This window comes from Numenius arquata, chromosome 1 (genome assembly GCF_964106895.1).
Source record: "Numenius arquata chromosome 1, bNumArq3.hap1.1, whole genome shotgun sequence".
Taxonomy (NCBI): Eukaryota; Metazoa; Chordata; class Aves; order Charadriiformes; family Scolopacidae; genus Numenius; species Numenius arquata.
Window position 1 is genome coordinate 53,973,503 of NC_133576.1, and position 15,411 is coordinate 53,988,913.

Below are 15,411 nucleotides of genomic sequence, written 5' to 3' on the forward strand. Positions count from 1 at the left end.
ATGAAGACAGTACTTTGTAAAAAAATATGAGAAGTAGCGTGACTTGCTAAATAGTCTAGTATATAAAATACCTAGAACTATGTAGATTAGTATCAATGAAGAAGTTAAATCTAAATGGATTAAAGTATTAGCACCCTACAGTAAGTTTATTAACACAATGTTTTCTCCTAAGGAGTGTGTTTCAGGCTAGATAAGAAGTAGTGGTTTTACACCTTTTTCCTCATCTCATTCTGAATTCCGTCTCCCCCCTGACCCCCACCCACAATCATTCCTTTCTACTGCCTTTTCCAGACATTTTATAGTTCAAGATCATAGCTAATATTCGCTCAATATAACTTTGAAATAAGCAGTTTACTCCTACTCTATAAAGAGCTCTCAGGTCACTCAGAGTTCCACGATGACAAACACCTACATTTCAAATTAATCACATTCTTTTTGTAAATCCATTCTAAAATAAGGTAAAAAACAGTACTGCTAGTTCAGATCCAGTTTACTTGTAGTTTTTCTTTGGGGATTTAACCAAAACTCATAATATTGGAAGTGACAAATTTAAGTCAGTCAACGTTGCCATCCTAATTACAAAGTGTAATACAGGTAGAAACCTGAAGTCAGAACCATACAAACTAAGAAAGTTAGTTTTTGCTGTAAACACCTGTCTAAACAAAACAAAACGTTGTGCAGAAAAGATACTAGTCTTCAAAGAGAGTTTGTTGGGGTTTTTTTCTTTCCTTTTAATTCTTCCACTGGTTGAACAATCGCTGCAGTCTTTTGTTACTCAGAAAAGCTGTATGAATTAATGAAAATAAGCAATATTTTATTTCAGTATCAGATTTATAGTTTGTGTGTTACACTGGGGCTGGCTTGACTGATATTAAACAGATATGTCTGAAACACAAAGTAACATAAATTAGACATGCCATGGGACATGTACAATTAATTTCTACTAAAATGTGGATAATTAAACCCACTTCTACGCCAATTCTTTTACACTTTTAATGGTGATAGTGACTAGTATTTTAGTAAGAGGGTAAAATTCAATAAAATGTATGAGGACAGACATACAACTCAATGATGATGTTTGCACAGCTTCCAATTCCACTGTGAAAATATACCCCCTGCGAAATAGAAATAGGCACTTCATCTTTAAAAATGAAGCACTCTTTTGTTCTTCAGTCATCATCAACAGTTGGCTTGATTGTCACTCCTCTTCTGATTTGACCCCAACCAATTAAACTGCAAAAAGAAAACCAGTTTGTATTACTTTTAATAGTAGTCAGAAACATCCAGGATAAATCAACATCCTTCTGTCATTCTTACGTCTTCAGTTCTCACATTTTGCATTTCTCCACTTCCCTCCCACCCAAAATATCCTACAAGACTTAAGACTGGTTAGTGGAAATACAGATTAAAGAAGCGAGGGACAGGGAACATTTGTATGTTTGTAGTATGTTAAAGATGTCTCTTTGAGCAGTAAACTAAAATTCTGAAAATGTTTTAACTTATGTTGTACTGGTAGACTGTAAGTCTACCCACAGCTTGATCTCTCTCACGTATGCCTGCAGTGCTGCATTATTTTCAAATAGAAATGAGAATGTTGAAATTCAGACAAGATGACAGTAAGATTATAAATAGAGCTGTAACTCTCAATGAACATGTAACCCATAAAAGGTAACTCAACTCTCAGGTAAGTTGTACTATTTATATTCAGTAATATTAAGGCCCCTTTTATAGGCCACTGTTGCCTTGGAAAAATACACTTGTAAAAACAAATTAAGATTATGTCCCTTTCCACAATCAGCAGGCAGTCCATATTATTAAGACAGCCATCTTTAAAACATTTCTGAATTCTGGCACGGAGATACACAGAAACAACATGTGCACCTCTATTTAATTTGCTGAGCAGTAGAGCCTGTCTCTGGACATCAGAAAAGGAACTGAAGTGTATTAGTTCATCACTTGCCACTTTTTAGGACCATATCCATAGGTCATAACTAGTCCATATTCAAATTCACTGTTCCTTGGAATCATTAGTATATCCTGTTCCCTTGGCCATTTGCTGTTAACACCTCTATGCTTCTATACATTTACTTTCTATTTTATACCTCCTGTTCATCTCTTGCTTTCTCACTTTATTCCATCTTTTCAGTACTCCATTGCTTCAGGCTACAAGTTCATTTTCACAGTACCAACCGTATATTGTCTGTACTCCAATTGGATTTTATTTTGCTGCTTTTCCCAGTTTGCCTCCTTCCCTTTTTCTCAACTTTGTTTCCTTATGTTGTCCCTTTGACCTTTTATTACAGCACAGAAGGCAACTTTTTAACAACAGGATCTTCATAGTAGGCTGCCACTACTTGTTCACCCCATAAACAAGACACAAGTGGGCTTTTCGGCAAAATATGGTCATGGTTTTCAAGTGGGAAGTAATCTACAGAAGCCACAAAACTCACATTAAAATTTACACAGGCTGTCAGTCTATAGCTCAAAGAAAGAATCGTTTCCAATATAAATAGTTTCTCCTCTTCCTTCTGCTTTCCCTGACTTAATTTGCATCCCGTCTTTTTTTGTCCCCACCCCCCTTCAAGAGATGTTATATTTTAATTGGGGTTTTTTCAGGGAATAATCTCTTCCTTAATTTGTCAGCTAGCTCTGAGACAGCAAGCACTGAATTCTCATCTATGCTCTCCTGTTGACGTAGAGAAGAAACACACATCCATGGATACTTAAAGCATGGATCTTTTTCATATGGTAGGGACTGCTTCTACGAACGGCTACATTCCCTTATGCTTTCCCCTCGTACTACAAGAGCTGTGCAGGGTCAATGAATGTAAATACCCTTAATGTTCTTGTGATATTCATGTAGTCTTATAGAATCATAGAATGGTTAGAGTTGGAAGGGACCTTAAAGATCATCGAGTTCCAACCCTCTAGTTCCTCCACTAGAGCGGGTTGCTCAGAGCCCCATCCAGCCTACTCTTAAACACTTCCAGGGATAATTATGGAGCACATAATAGGTACAGTATGCATAATCATCTAAAGAGAAGTATGGCACCAAGCTTAACATGAATCATCAACCAATTCTGCTCATCTTTTTCAGCCTCAGATGCTTCTGTGCAGTCAGCCATTTTATAATTGGAATTTGAATGGGTCAATCCAGTTGATGCTTTTTTTGTTCTTTTCAAAGTACTTGAACCTTAGGACGTCCCTCCTCCATTCCTCTGCTGTTACATCAAAGTTGCACTAGAAGTCACATACAGCTCCACAGGTTGAACATCACTGACTTAGGTGTGTATAAAGATGGGCTTTGCCTTAGCATAACTTAGAATTTTCAAAGCGCGCTGCCAAGATAGCCTACTGTTAGCTCAGTTACAGTGTGGCTGATCTGGCAACAAACCTCAGATGTTTCCTGTCTGTTAAGTAATAGATACGTACCCACTATAAAGCTTCTTTTAAAAGAGGCTAGAAATGAAATGAAGCATCCCACAACACTGGTGCCAATGTGTTAGGAGAATCCAGAGGAATTTTAAAAACAGACATGTATCTAGAGCAGAATCAGATCTGTGTATTTTATTTTTTTGCTAACATTAAAAAAACTGGATACTCTACCAATTTCGCACCAACTTACCGCCAGTGTTTCTCAACTCTTCGACTCAGGGCAATTTTTTCTCCCACTTCTGTGCATACTGGGTTAGTTAGCACAATCTTCCCCAAATCAGCCTTTACTGCACTGACTCTCCCTCCAGTAGATAAGGATCCTATGTTTACCATTAAAACTTCATTCTTTGATAATTTTTGCACCTGAAGTAAAACACACAAAACTTTGAAACGTAAGCTTTAGTATTAAAAAAACCCCAATAAATAACATACTACAAGCAATATTAAGTATCTCCTGTTACCTAGATGCCACAAAGAAAAGATATAGCTGAGAAGCAAAAAAACCCTATTAAATACATACACATAAACCATGCACAAAAGTGTCAGTGGATAAAGTTTATATTTTAACTCTTGTTAAAGGATAAATATGTAAATGTTGGGTATGTAGTACTGCAGGTTCCTACTGTAGAGAAATCCCAAGAAAGTATATCATGCCAAAACATCCAGAAGATGCACATACTGTATTAAAAGCAAAACCAGTCTCAGATACTGCTACAAACTAGAATGTTGTACCATTCTTTTATATAATCTGGATGTTCTAATTTCCCTTATGCCTCCCTACATCAAAATGATTTCTCAAAAAAGAATTCATTTCGCAGGATAAAGAAACAACTGAGGCAACTTACTGTTGCATGAAGCAGTTAACAGATTTTACTGCTAACAGGGAAAACTATAATCTTCTAGTTTGATTTGCATAAAATGGACAATGGAAAACGCGACTGTGTTCAGTTTCTTTTCAACTACAGTGTTTCAAAAGTATTAAGCTTTAAAAAGTTCTTCAGAGAAAGAATCTATAAAAAGCATGTAAGTAGGAAGTAGATCAGTATGTGTGCAAAACTAATTATTGCACAAATAGGCTGACAGCAAAAGAAAACAACTACCAACATGTTCAGAAGAATACCTAACTTCAAAAGACACATAAGTTACCGTACTTCAAACTACTCTGATATGAATTTCTACTCATCTGAAAAGTATTATTCTATAATATTAAACAAACAGGTAAGTTTCGTGACAAGCATATATGAATGAGGAAACTACTACATGAGTTAAAAAAATTTACATACTACTAAAATTTAGCACAAATAGTTAATAAAAGAAATCAGAAAAAAAAATCCCATAGTGTTATCTTTCTAAAAAAAGGAGTACAAACCTTTGCAGCTTTCTTGTCTCCTTCAGTGCGCACACCTAATAGTCGTCTCAACAAGAAATAGGAAATTTCTAGCTCTGTAAATATTTCTGGCAGTGCTCCAACTGCACCAAGAACTTGGCCAACCATTCGGTCAGCCCGACACAAAGTTGGATCAATCTTAGTTCCAACACCTACAACAAAACAAGGAAAGTCATGAGGAGTAATTGCAAGGTAGCTGTCATATTTACATATTAAAATATTTGAAGGAGACCTAAACCTAACGAACTGAGAATGTACTGGGAATTTCCTATTACCTGACAGGACTTTCAGAATGTCAGCAAGACAGATGAAGAAACATTCTACCATTAAAGCTGGTACAATTAACAATGCAAGTTAATCTGAGTTGGCCACTGACATTCAGTAAAATTATTTATTTATTGAATATCTAATTTTCATACCCATGTTGTCTCTCTGTATCTTTCTACGTATATGTATTATTTGAAATTGCTCACAGCCTTTTTGTTTACTACACTGAAATTAATTGTTAAGTGAAACCAAGTGTTTTCAATAACCATGAAGAAATGCATCTTTTAATAAGAGAATATTCTTACCTATAAGACCTCCTGGAGCAGCATATTGTAGATCATTGTGTTCAGCAAAGAGTGACACAATTTTGGAAAAGATGGGCTTGCACATGAGTTTTCCTTCACTGTCCTTGGACACAATACCAGGTCGGACCTCAATTTCCTGGCCCACCTAATTACAAAAGTGATTAACTGGTTGTTTCACAGGAACATAGAGCTAACTACTAGTCACAGATAAGACCTACTTATCTCAGGATCTATTTATACAAGTCCTTGGTTCTGGTCTACTGTAGAACTTCTAGGACTTCTGTTGCACTGTTTACTGCAAATCGAACAATATTGAAAGCTCTGTATCTTGCAGCCAATGAAGCAATTGATTTTCTCTTCAATACAATTTACAAAACTGCTTTAGCAAAAGATATTTATCAGCAATAATTACAGTATTTAAATTCTAGTTTATTTTTTTAAGTGACATTTCACTTAGAAACGTTACAGCACAGAGAAAAGTTGAGTTAATTCAATCGGTGCAACTGATCAGCATCAGTAAACCGCAAGACAAAGAAAATCCGAAGTTGTATAAATGTCCAAAGATGTAGTTTGCTTACCAGTCTAAGAGAGCAACTTCTGAAGTTTCTATTTATTGACAGTATCCCACAAGCAAAATGAAAAAATTGAAATTCATAGAATACTTAAATGGGGAAGTAGGACCTGGGGGAACCTATATGCACTTCAGAAGTACCTTTAAAGTTCTTTTGCTCCCCTCTTTCCCCCCAATAATTCAGCAAGTTAAAGTGGTAGGATGCAAAAAAAAAAAAAATAGTTCCTTTAATTTCTATAAGCAATGAAATCAGTATGATTATTAGCAAAAGTTAAGACTACGGTAAGAAAAAGACGTGTTTCTTATTCTGGTATTTTAAAACAGGAAAGTGAAAACGAGGCACAGACAGAAAGCACAGGTGCCATCTGGCTGTATTCTAGTTTAAAAAACATTCAATTATAAAGATTCGTTTTGTACTAAGCATGCAAAAAGTCTACTCATTTTTATAATTGCAAGTCTCCAGACAAGAGATGGAAAAGGTTACCTTTAAAACACCCTTTAGAATACTGCCACCAGCTACGCCCCCCTTCAGGTCATCAACTTCACAGCCAGGCTTGTTGACATCAAAAGATCTGATTACTGAAAAGAATAAACCGTAACCAAGTTTATATTTAAAATCTTTTTTTTAAAGAATTAGTGTCTTTCTTTAGCTGCTTTGCTTCCATATTCTTATTAAGGTATACAAATATTTATAAATATTATAAAAACACAATTCAGGGATAACACTAAAACATGATGAATATTTTATTCTGAATTTTTAAGCGTAGAGCTAATTTTGTTCTCAAAACCATTTAAGCCGCTCATATCAAAACCAGCTTTTTAAAATGTTTCTGCATAAAAAAAAAAATTTATGTTAAATATCAGTATCTGAAAAAGAAAGCAACAATCAACTATGTTAAAAGACTTTCAATATTCACAATGTCGATTTAACATTTATTTTAACATAGTCAATTTTTATGCATTCTGAACATGTGTGTTGTAGATTTCCCTTGTTTTGTCCAGGGAAAAAAGCAAACTAATTCACTGTAGTGGAACTGAATTTCAGGCTTTCAGGAAACAGGAGGACTCTAACACAAAAAATCTAACCAGGCTACCTATAAGATTTTGATGGAAATAATTTAAATTTCAAATCCAACAATTTGTCTGTACTTGTTAAACCAAATTTAAACTCATAGTAACTAAAGGAAAGTTTTAAGACACTGGTAAGTTTCTCATCTTTATTGTGTTTTAGTGCTGTCATACACACAGAACATAAAGAAAAACCAGCAATTACCTCAGAGATTTAACTATAGCAATTAACTATAAACAAACAATACATCTTTTAACTGCAAGTTTTAAAATAAGAGCGCACTAAATGCTCCTTTAAAACCTACCTCTTAAGAGCATTCAGCAACATGCTATTCCAAGTGTAGATACCTGTAATAAATCGTTAGCCACAAAAGCCCAGATCTAAGCATTTACGTACCAATAAGCCTTGGTTCAGATGTGAAGTCTCGCAAAGGGACTGGGATTTTCTTCACTATATACTCGCAAACTACCTCAATATTGTATTTCAACTGTGCTGAGATTGGAATTATTGGAGCTCCTTCTGCAACTGTACCTAAACCAAAATCAAGTTCAACATGAAGTCTTAACACAGTATTTACAGCAACATGACCAAGCATTCTGTCATTTTTAAAAATATTCATGAATTTCAAGGCACATTTTACATGCATTTCCTAAAGCAGTATCAGAGCATTTACCCTTCCCTTCAACATTTTAGCTCAAACCAGCCAGACCTACTTTGAGGCAGTCGTGTTGCCTCTGGATAATTGTGTACTGAAGAGCTTTACAGTTGCTCTCTGAACACTGTGCAAGATTATCTTCTGCTCTGAGGCAGAATTCACTTCTTACATTGTGATCAGAAATATTCTTAAGATAACTTCCTCAGAGAAATCTCAGTATTTGATACATCAGTATTAATTTTACAGTAAGATTTCATTCTGATGAACTAAAATTCCTATCAATTTAATGACCTGTTTCCTAAGTTTTGCAATTCAAATACGTATTTTAGAAAAATCCTAACTTTGTGGAACAATTTATTTAGTTATCAAGGCTTGTTAAATATAATTAGTTTTAATTATATCCACGTTCCTTGTGATAACTCAAGTTCTCACAAAGAACTCCAACTTTACATGTGAAGCCACTTGGACAACATAGCTGTTATGAGTAGCTTACACAAGGCCACAATTCTGAACTAAAAAAAAAAAAAAAAAAAAGAAAGAAAAAAGACACATTGGCTACTTTTGATAGTGACAATCTAGCTCTGCAGCTTTTCATACCCCAGCTAAAGCAGATAAGCAGAGAAAACAGTGAAAGCTCCTGGGAAAGATGAAACTCAAAGTTCTAGATTAAAGTTGAGCAGAACATTATGGATGGAGTAGGATAACCCTGCCTGAACTGGACTTAGAGAGATGAAAGACAAATCTTTTCTGATGAGATAAAAGTAACTAACATATTTATACCTACAAGATGCCCCTAGAAAGTACTGCTTCATTCTCTTCTGCGCTGCAGTAAAAGCACAGTATGATCTTTAGCAAAGAAAAATCCAAGAGGAGACAATACCAAGAAGAAACCATAAACTCAGCAAAAGCTACTAGATGAGAGCTACTGCTATTAGTTTTATATCAAAAGCTCTGAACAACAGCCGTAACACTATTGTACGTAAGCAGTCTGAAACAGATAAGAAGCACAACTCCAAAGGTCTGTTTTTTAGATTAACAAACTATGTACACCAGCATCGTCTAAGTAAGAGAAGCTCTTCTATAAGCATATAGAAAACCACTACATTTTGTCCCAACACTGAAGAATTTCCACCACAAACTGGATTTCTGCTGTTGAAAACTTACCTTGTACAAATGCAAGAATCTGTTCATACTGTTCTTTAGCCTGGCTCTCCTTCACCAAATCAATCTTATTCTGTAGAATCAAAATGTGTTTCAGTTTCATGATTTCTATAGCAGCTAGATGTTCTGAGGTCTGGGGTTGAGGGCATGACTCATTACCAGCTGAAAGAAGAAAAGTGACTGCAATATAGAAACTATCAAGATAGATAAAACTCCTACAATTAGGACATCTACTTTCCATTCTATCTTTATAAAAAAAGACAGTCAGCTCTCGGTAACCTGTATGTGAAGCATCCAAGTTAAGCACCTACACTCCCCCAGAACTGCTAGCTTTAGCTTCCTCACGATATAAGACAGAGAGGTTGCCCGAGTCTCCCATTATAACTTGCTCACACATTTAAAACTTCCAAACACACATTTAAAATTTCCAAAGATACTGACAGCTAACTTTTGTTTACTTGACTTATTCCATCCTTTAGGTCTTTAGACATCTCAGTACTGACTACCATAACGTGAAATTCTCCTTCCAAGAGATATCTTAAAATTATTCTTAAAATAAATATCTTAAAATTTTTTTCCTATCACCAAAGCCATAAAAAAGCCAAGATCCCCAAATCCTGCAACACACAATAAATATATCAAGCATATGAATAGGACATTTATCAGCATGCTTTGGATTTCAGCCATCCAACAATCCAACTTTGGCCTGATGTGCCATTGTGGTCGTTAATCACACTTGAAATTTGGTCTATCACATTTTCTAGATCTAAACAGGCAGGAGGAATGACAGCTTATCAGCTACCTCAGACTATTTAAACTACAGCGTCTGAAGATGCTGTTCTTGTTTGTTGACATGTCATATCCAGGTATCATAATAGCTATTTATCACCAGAAAGCACTAAGTTCTTCTACAGACATATAAAAATAAGTTTTACTCACTTCATGTTGTTTGCAAATCAGATCAAAAACTGTCTAAATCAAGATAAATCTCTTGTACCTTGATTTTGTTCATATTCATTGGGCTTTACTGTTTGTACTGATGTTTGTGGACTCTCCTGTATGGCTAAGGCTATGTATTTAAAGCAAACTGAAGCTTCAGAGAAATTCAAAATGTACCTGTAAGCCAATACATTTCCATAAAATGATCTAAATTTTACAGTACTTTACCACTACAAGGTTTCATTTTACCTAACTAATCTTCTCTCAACCGGGCCAGCCACCAGACTAATGAGTATGTATAGCTATGGTAAAAAAACAACAGCTTGTTATGGTACTTTTCTTTTTTCCCATCACTCACCCCGCTCCACTAAATTTTAAAACCCGTATAAAGTTGCTTCATGATATTAAAAAAATAGAGCTCTGCTTCTGTGTAGCAAACATTACCTATCAACAGTAAAGCTGCATCCATTACTGCTGCACCGTTCAACATAGTAGCCATCAAAATATCATGGCCAGGACAATCCACAAAGGAGACATGCCTATTGTACAAGAAGGTTAAAAAGAAGTCCAAAAGTTAATTAACAATTTCTCTGACTGATTTATGTGAATGACTAGACAGACATAAAGGTTAGAAGCACCCTTAAAGTAGACAGATAAATAAACATTTCAAGACAGATGCTGAGAAGTAACAGCTTAAAAATATTTTCATAAGAACACAAAGACTACTGAACAGCTATTGAACAGTTTTCCTGAGTTTTAAGATTTGACACCATATATCCATAGTAGGTACTGCTTTAATATTTCACAAATTTACTTACAAATTAGACTAGATTTAAATGCATCAGAATAAAAAACAACCAAACAAAAAACCCACACACATAAGCAAAAAAAAAAAAGAACAAAGAAACCCCAAACCACAGGATTTCTCTTATCTGTTTTAAAAGACATCTCCCATTCTCCAATTTTAGAAAATTATTCACTGTTAATTACATGGTTATAATTGCACTTCACTTCAAAGCTTTATCCACAGACAACGTTACAGCTCTTAGTTCCAACCTCATGATTTTATCATGCAGACCGTAATAGTCAATTCATTACATTCTTGCCCGAACCTATTCAGTGAAAAATCCTTTTTTCCTGGTAGCACACCACCAAAAATCCAAGAGACTTATTTGCTGCTTCTCTGACAATGTTAAAAATCTACTGTAAACAAATAACGAGTAAGAGAAAGAATCCAAAGCTTTTAACTAATAGTTTAACAACGGCTGCACGACTGTCACACTCCAGCAGAAGTTACTGTTAGAACAAAGATTACAGCACTACATATATTTTATATATAAGCAAGAACTAAGAATCTTGTCACACAACAGTCTTTGTGACTACTCTCATTTGAACAATCATTGTAAAGACCCACATAACAACTTTTGTGGTTACTAAGCTTGTACAATGACCACGCTACACTTCCTTAGAAATTAAGTAAATAAAGGACATTGGGCCTCCAGTTAGAGGTTTGATCTCACATTAAGCATCAGGCTTTCATATATTCATTTTAAGTACTTTGAAAACTTTATGCCTCTAGAAAGAAAAAGTTTAACAAAGGTCACTCTCCAAAAAGGGTGTTTGTGAGGTCCACGTTAGTTCTCATTCTAGTGGCTTTAAAAATGTATTTAAATTAATAGCAGAAAAATTTCATTTCAGAGTCCTGCAAATACCCAAGGACAGAAGACAGTTGTGCTCTCCCGTGGACTATGCACCACGACTAATAAAAACAAGGCAGTTTAGACAATACCTTAGATCAGGGGTACCCAGCAGGTAAGAACACGTGGTCTGCCATAACAATAAGTTCAGCTTGCAGCTCAATCCCAAGTATTTTTCATTATGTAAAAGGAAGTAAACATAATTTATACCAGTTGTTTTATTACAGTTACCTGACTAGTTTAAAGTTCCCTTTGGTGCCAGGAATGTCTGTAGGGAACTCATCTGGGGTGCTACTTCCACAGGATCGGTAACACTCTGGCCGGGAACAGCTTGGGTCATCCAGCTTGTAAATCTGTAATTAATTTTTAAAAAAAAATGAGGAAAAGTTTAATTCATCAAGGGTTATTTACTTATAAGCTTACATCCACCCTGAAATATATTAGCAGCATATTTGGTAGATTTACAGTAATGACTCACCTTTGCATTAGCGTAGCCCAGCTTGATTGTGATATTTCTTTCCAGTTCATTTTTAAATCTGACAGTATGAACTCCAGATATAGCTTTGACTACTGTCGACTTTCCATGGGCTACATGGCCAATTGTACCTATGTTTTAAAAGCAAATGTTTGTCAATATATTGTTTAACTTTGTGCAATGTTCCATTATGATCAACACATAATTACCCCAAACTCTCTGTAGCCAGTAAGTCCAGAGCTTCCATCAGAAGCATGCATGGGTTTTGTAATCATTTTTGTTTAAACAAACAAGATCCTAAATTAAGCTTCTAATGGACAGATCTTTGCATTTTCACGAAACCCATTTCAATGCTTAATTTTAATGTAAAATAAACTTTGCTTTAGCAACTATTCCCCTCTTCATTCAAGAGTGTTCTTGAAGTAAAATTGGTGCTATTAAAATTAAAATGATTTGACAAGTCTTGTCCTGAGCCCTGACAAAATTTATAATAAAAGCATTTTATCTATATTACTGGTTGTTTCAGTAAGAATTTATGTAAGGTGTTCTCACATAGGTACCATATGATACTACATGAGCACCAGAAAGAGTTACATTAATGCACCCCTCTTTTTTAGAAATTTGGTTTTACCTATATTAATTGTTGCTTGTCTGCTGATGACTTCTGGTGAAAGAGGCGTCAGCTTGGTAACATCCTGTATGAGGGAGATTTTAGAATTTACTCATCCTACATCTAAATGTTTAGAGAGTACTATATGTAATTTCTTAAAAATTATTCAGTAGTTCTATTCAGCAAAATCCAACCAAGCTCATGGAAATAACTCTAGATTTGCATTCCATACATGAAATAGGACCAGAAGTAACAAAATCCTGATTGTAAATTAGTATGTGTTGCAAATCGGTACCGGCTGCAAGGTGTTAAAGAAAGATGGAAGTAAAACCAATAAAAAAATCAAAAGCTCTAGCACACAAAAACCCCTTACCCATCCTCAAACTTAAATTACATATAACAAGCAAATTCAAATTAACTTTCCATGGGCTGCATGATGAACTGCACATATATTTTAAAAAACAAAGGTTTGTCAATAAACAGTTGTTTAATTGGTATAAGGTTCCATTACAGTCAATATTTAATTACAACTTACACTTTAGAGTCAGTAGGTTCAGAGATTTCATTAGCATCATGGATTTAGTTTGGGGTTTTTTTAATGGTTACTTTTTCCCCAAATCCTGTTATTGCTACTTCAGGTACCAGACAAAAATTCTGCTGTCCTAAATAACCTGTTGCATGAACCTACTGGTAGCACCTGGCAAATCAAAATACTTACAAATACATTCCCTATCGTTAAAAAGACAACTCTGAAAGAGTTGTTTTGTTTTTTTTAAAAGCTGTTTATTCAAATATTGGAGAAATGTTGAAATCCACTGAAATGTTCCTCTGCACTGTTTTTGAAACTGTTTACAGTTAATTTCCATCCTGCACTGAATTCATATGGGTCAGCTGCTCGGTTCAAGCAAAGACTCAGGATGCCAAGAGAGTCCTCAGTGCAGAACAGGATATAAATATTTTGCTGAGATACAAATAACACACATACGTTAATTTACATTAAATCATACATTGTTTACACTATTACATGCAGGTTATGTGTATAACAAATAAACACATCTGTGTAAAAGCGTAAGCTTACTCATTCTGTTCTCGAGTATCACATGAATAAAATGCTCATGTTCAATACAAAACAAGTTTTGTCCACCTAACACAGGCAATTCAGTTTATATTACTTGCGCGTCTAACTTAAAATGACTACACGCATTGAAGTCAATGATGGGAACATGACCTGCAGATGGCACCATTTAGCAGGGTGACAAGCACATAAGCATGATGCAAGCCCTGTCATCAAGAGAAATGTTCCTAGTGCACACAATTATGCACGCCTGCAATCTTTTCCTCAACGCTGGTATAAGGCCAAATTCAGCTACAAGCTCCAGTCAACTGTAAGCATTCAAGGGCCAACTGAAAAAGTATTTAAAGGTAATCCTACCAACCTCCCAACTAGGCTTATCTGTGCTCTTTCTGACTGGCAAATGCCAGGGTCAAAAATAAAAGTAAAGAAACTTTTTGAAATTACTAACATGCTTAGCTATAACGCAAAAAGAATTCCTGTGCTCAAACCTCAAGAATGTCAAACATTATTACTGTAAAGACAAACAAGCCCTTCTAGTTTGCTTAACACCAGGGAGGCAGCACCATGACTTTCGACTGCTTTTGTCTGCATATAATTGTAGTGGGTGAGACAGCCCAGGTAAGACATTTAATAAGTAAGCTACCACAGCAAGAAACCACTGCAACTGATTTTCCTGGTAGTCAAGAAAATTTTTTTGGTAGACAAAGACAGGGCTGGCAATCAATCCATCTATCCCACTAGGGAAACAGAACACCAATGTACGGTTCTACTTGGGAGAGAGAAGAACCTTTAACCGCACTAAATCAGGACACCTCTTACGAGGAGGAAACTGCACATCTCACACAAATATGACTTCAGTCGCAAAACCGGGACGCCAACCCACCGAGCTTCGGACTCGCCTCAGCAGCAAGCAAAGCGCCTCATCCCGCCAAACCAAACCCGCTGCGACCAGCCCAACCTGCTCCCCGCGCCTACCTCCACCTACCCCTTCCCCCAGCCCCGGCGTGCCGCAGCTCGGCCCCCCCCCCCACCAAGCACCGCCGCCTTCCGCGCCTCCTCAGGCCTCAACGGCCCCGGCGGGGCCTGGAGGGAGGCCCGGATCCCCTCAGCCTCCGACCGCCGTCCCCTCCCCACAACGGCGCGCCCGGCCCCAGCCTCCCCAACCCCGGCCCCGTCGCCCGCATTCGCCGATTCTTGGCGTCCTCGCCCGCGGCCACCTGCCCCCCATCCCCTGGGCACCCGGCGGGCGGGCCTCACCAAGGTGGCGAGGTCCTGCCGGCTGAGGTGCGGCTGCCCCAGAGTCACTCCCGCCTCGTCCCCCGCCATCTTGGCCCGAAGAGGAAGCGAGGAGGCTCACGCATTCGCCTGACCCCCGCCTCCGCTCGCCACCGCCCCCTCCGCCGGCCTGCAGCCCGGCACCTTCCGACCGGGAGACAGACACCCGGCTCGCCGACCCGCCGCGCTGGGCGGCGCAGGGTCTCCGCCGGCCTCGCCGCGTGTCGGCAGCGGCTCAGGCGCGCCACGGGGCAGCCCCGAGAAGGACCCCCTCCACCCCACACCGTCACCCTCGCGCCGGGTGATGCAACCGGGTCTGCCGCACGGGCCGCTTCGCGTGGGCTCGCGCAGGCGCGGGGCGGGGGGCCGGGGAGGGCGCCTGCGCCTCCCGCCTGCTGCCGGGTAACGGTCGTGGGCTGAGGGGGGACGTGGGGCTGCTGAGGGGAGGCCCCGGGGCGGGCGGGATACGGGGCGCGGTGGGGTGTTGAAA

General features: G+C 37.8%; 1 protein-coding gene across 1 annotated transcript; it reads right to left on the reverse strand.

The window, feature by feature from the left end:
• Positions 1–473: 473 nt before the first annotated feature.
• Positions 474–15,201, reverse strand: EIF2S3 (eukaryotic translation initiation factor 2 subunit gamma). Its single transcript, XM_074159298.1, has 12 exons — positions 14,904–15,201; positions 12,593–12,656; positions 11,965–12,092; positions 11,718–11,839; positions 10,234–10,328; positions 8,854–9,012; positions 7,431–7,565; positions 6,450–6,544; positions 5,395–5,539; positions 4,805–4,974; positions 3,626–3,798; positions 474–1,233 (listed from the first exon to the last, which is right to left on the reverse strand). Exons 1-12 carry the CDS (start codon positions 14,970–14,972, stop codon positions 1,170–1,172), a joined length of 1,419 nt encoding a protein of 472 aa, XP_074015399.1. The 5' UTR covers positions 14,973–15,201; the 3' UTR covers positions 474–1,169.
• Positions 15,202–15,411: the final 210 nt, after the last annotated feature.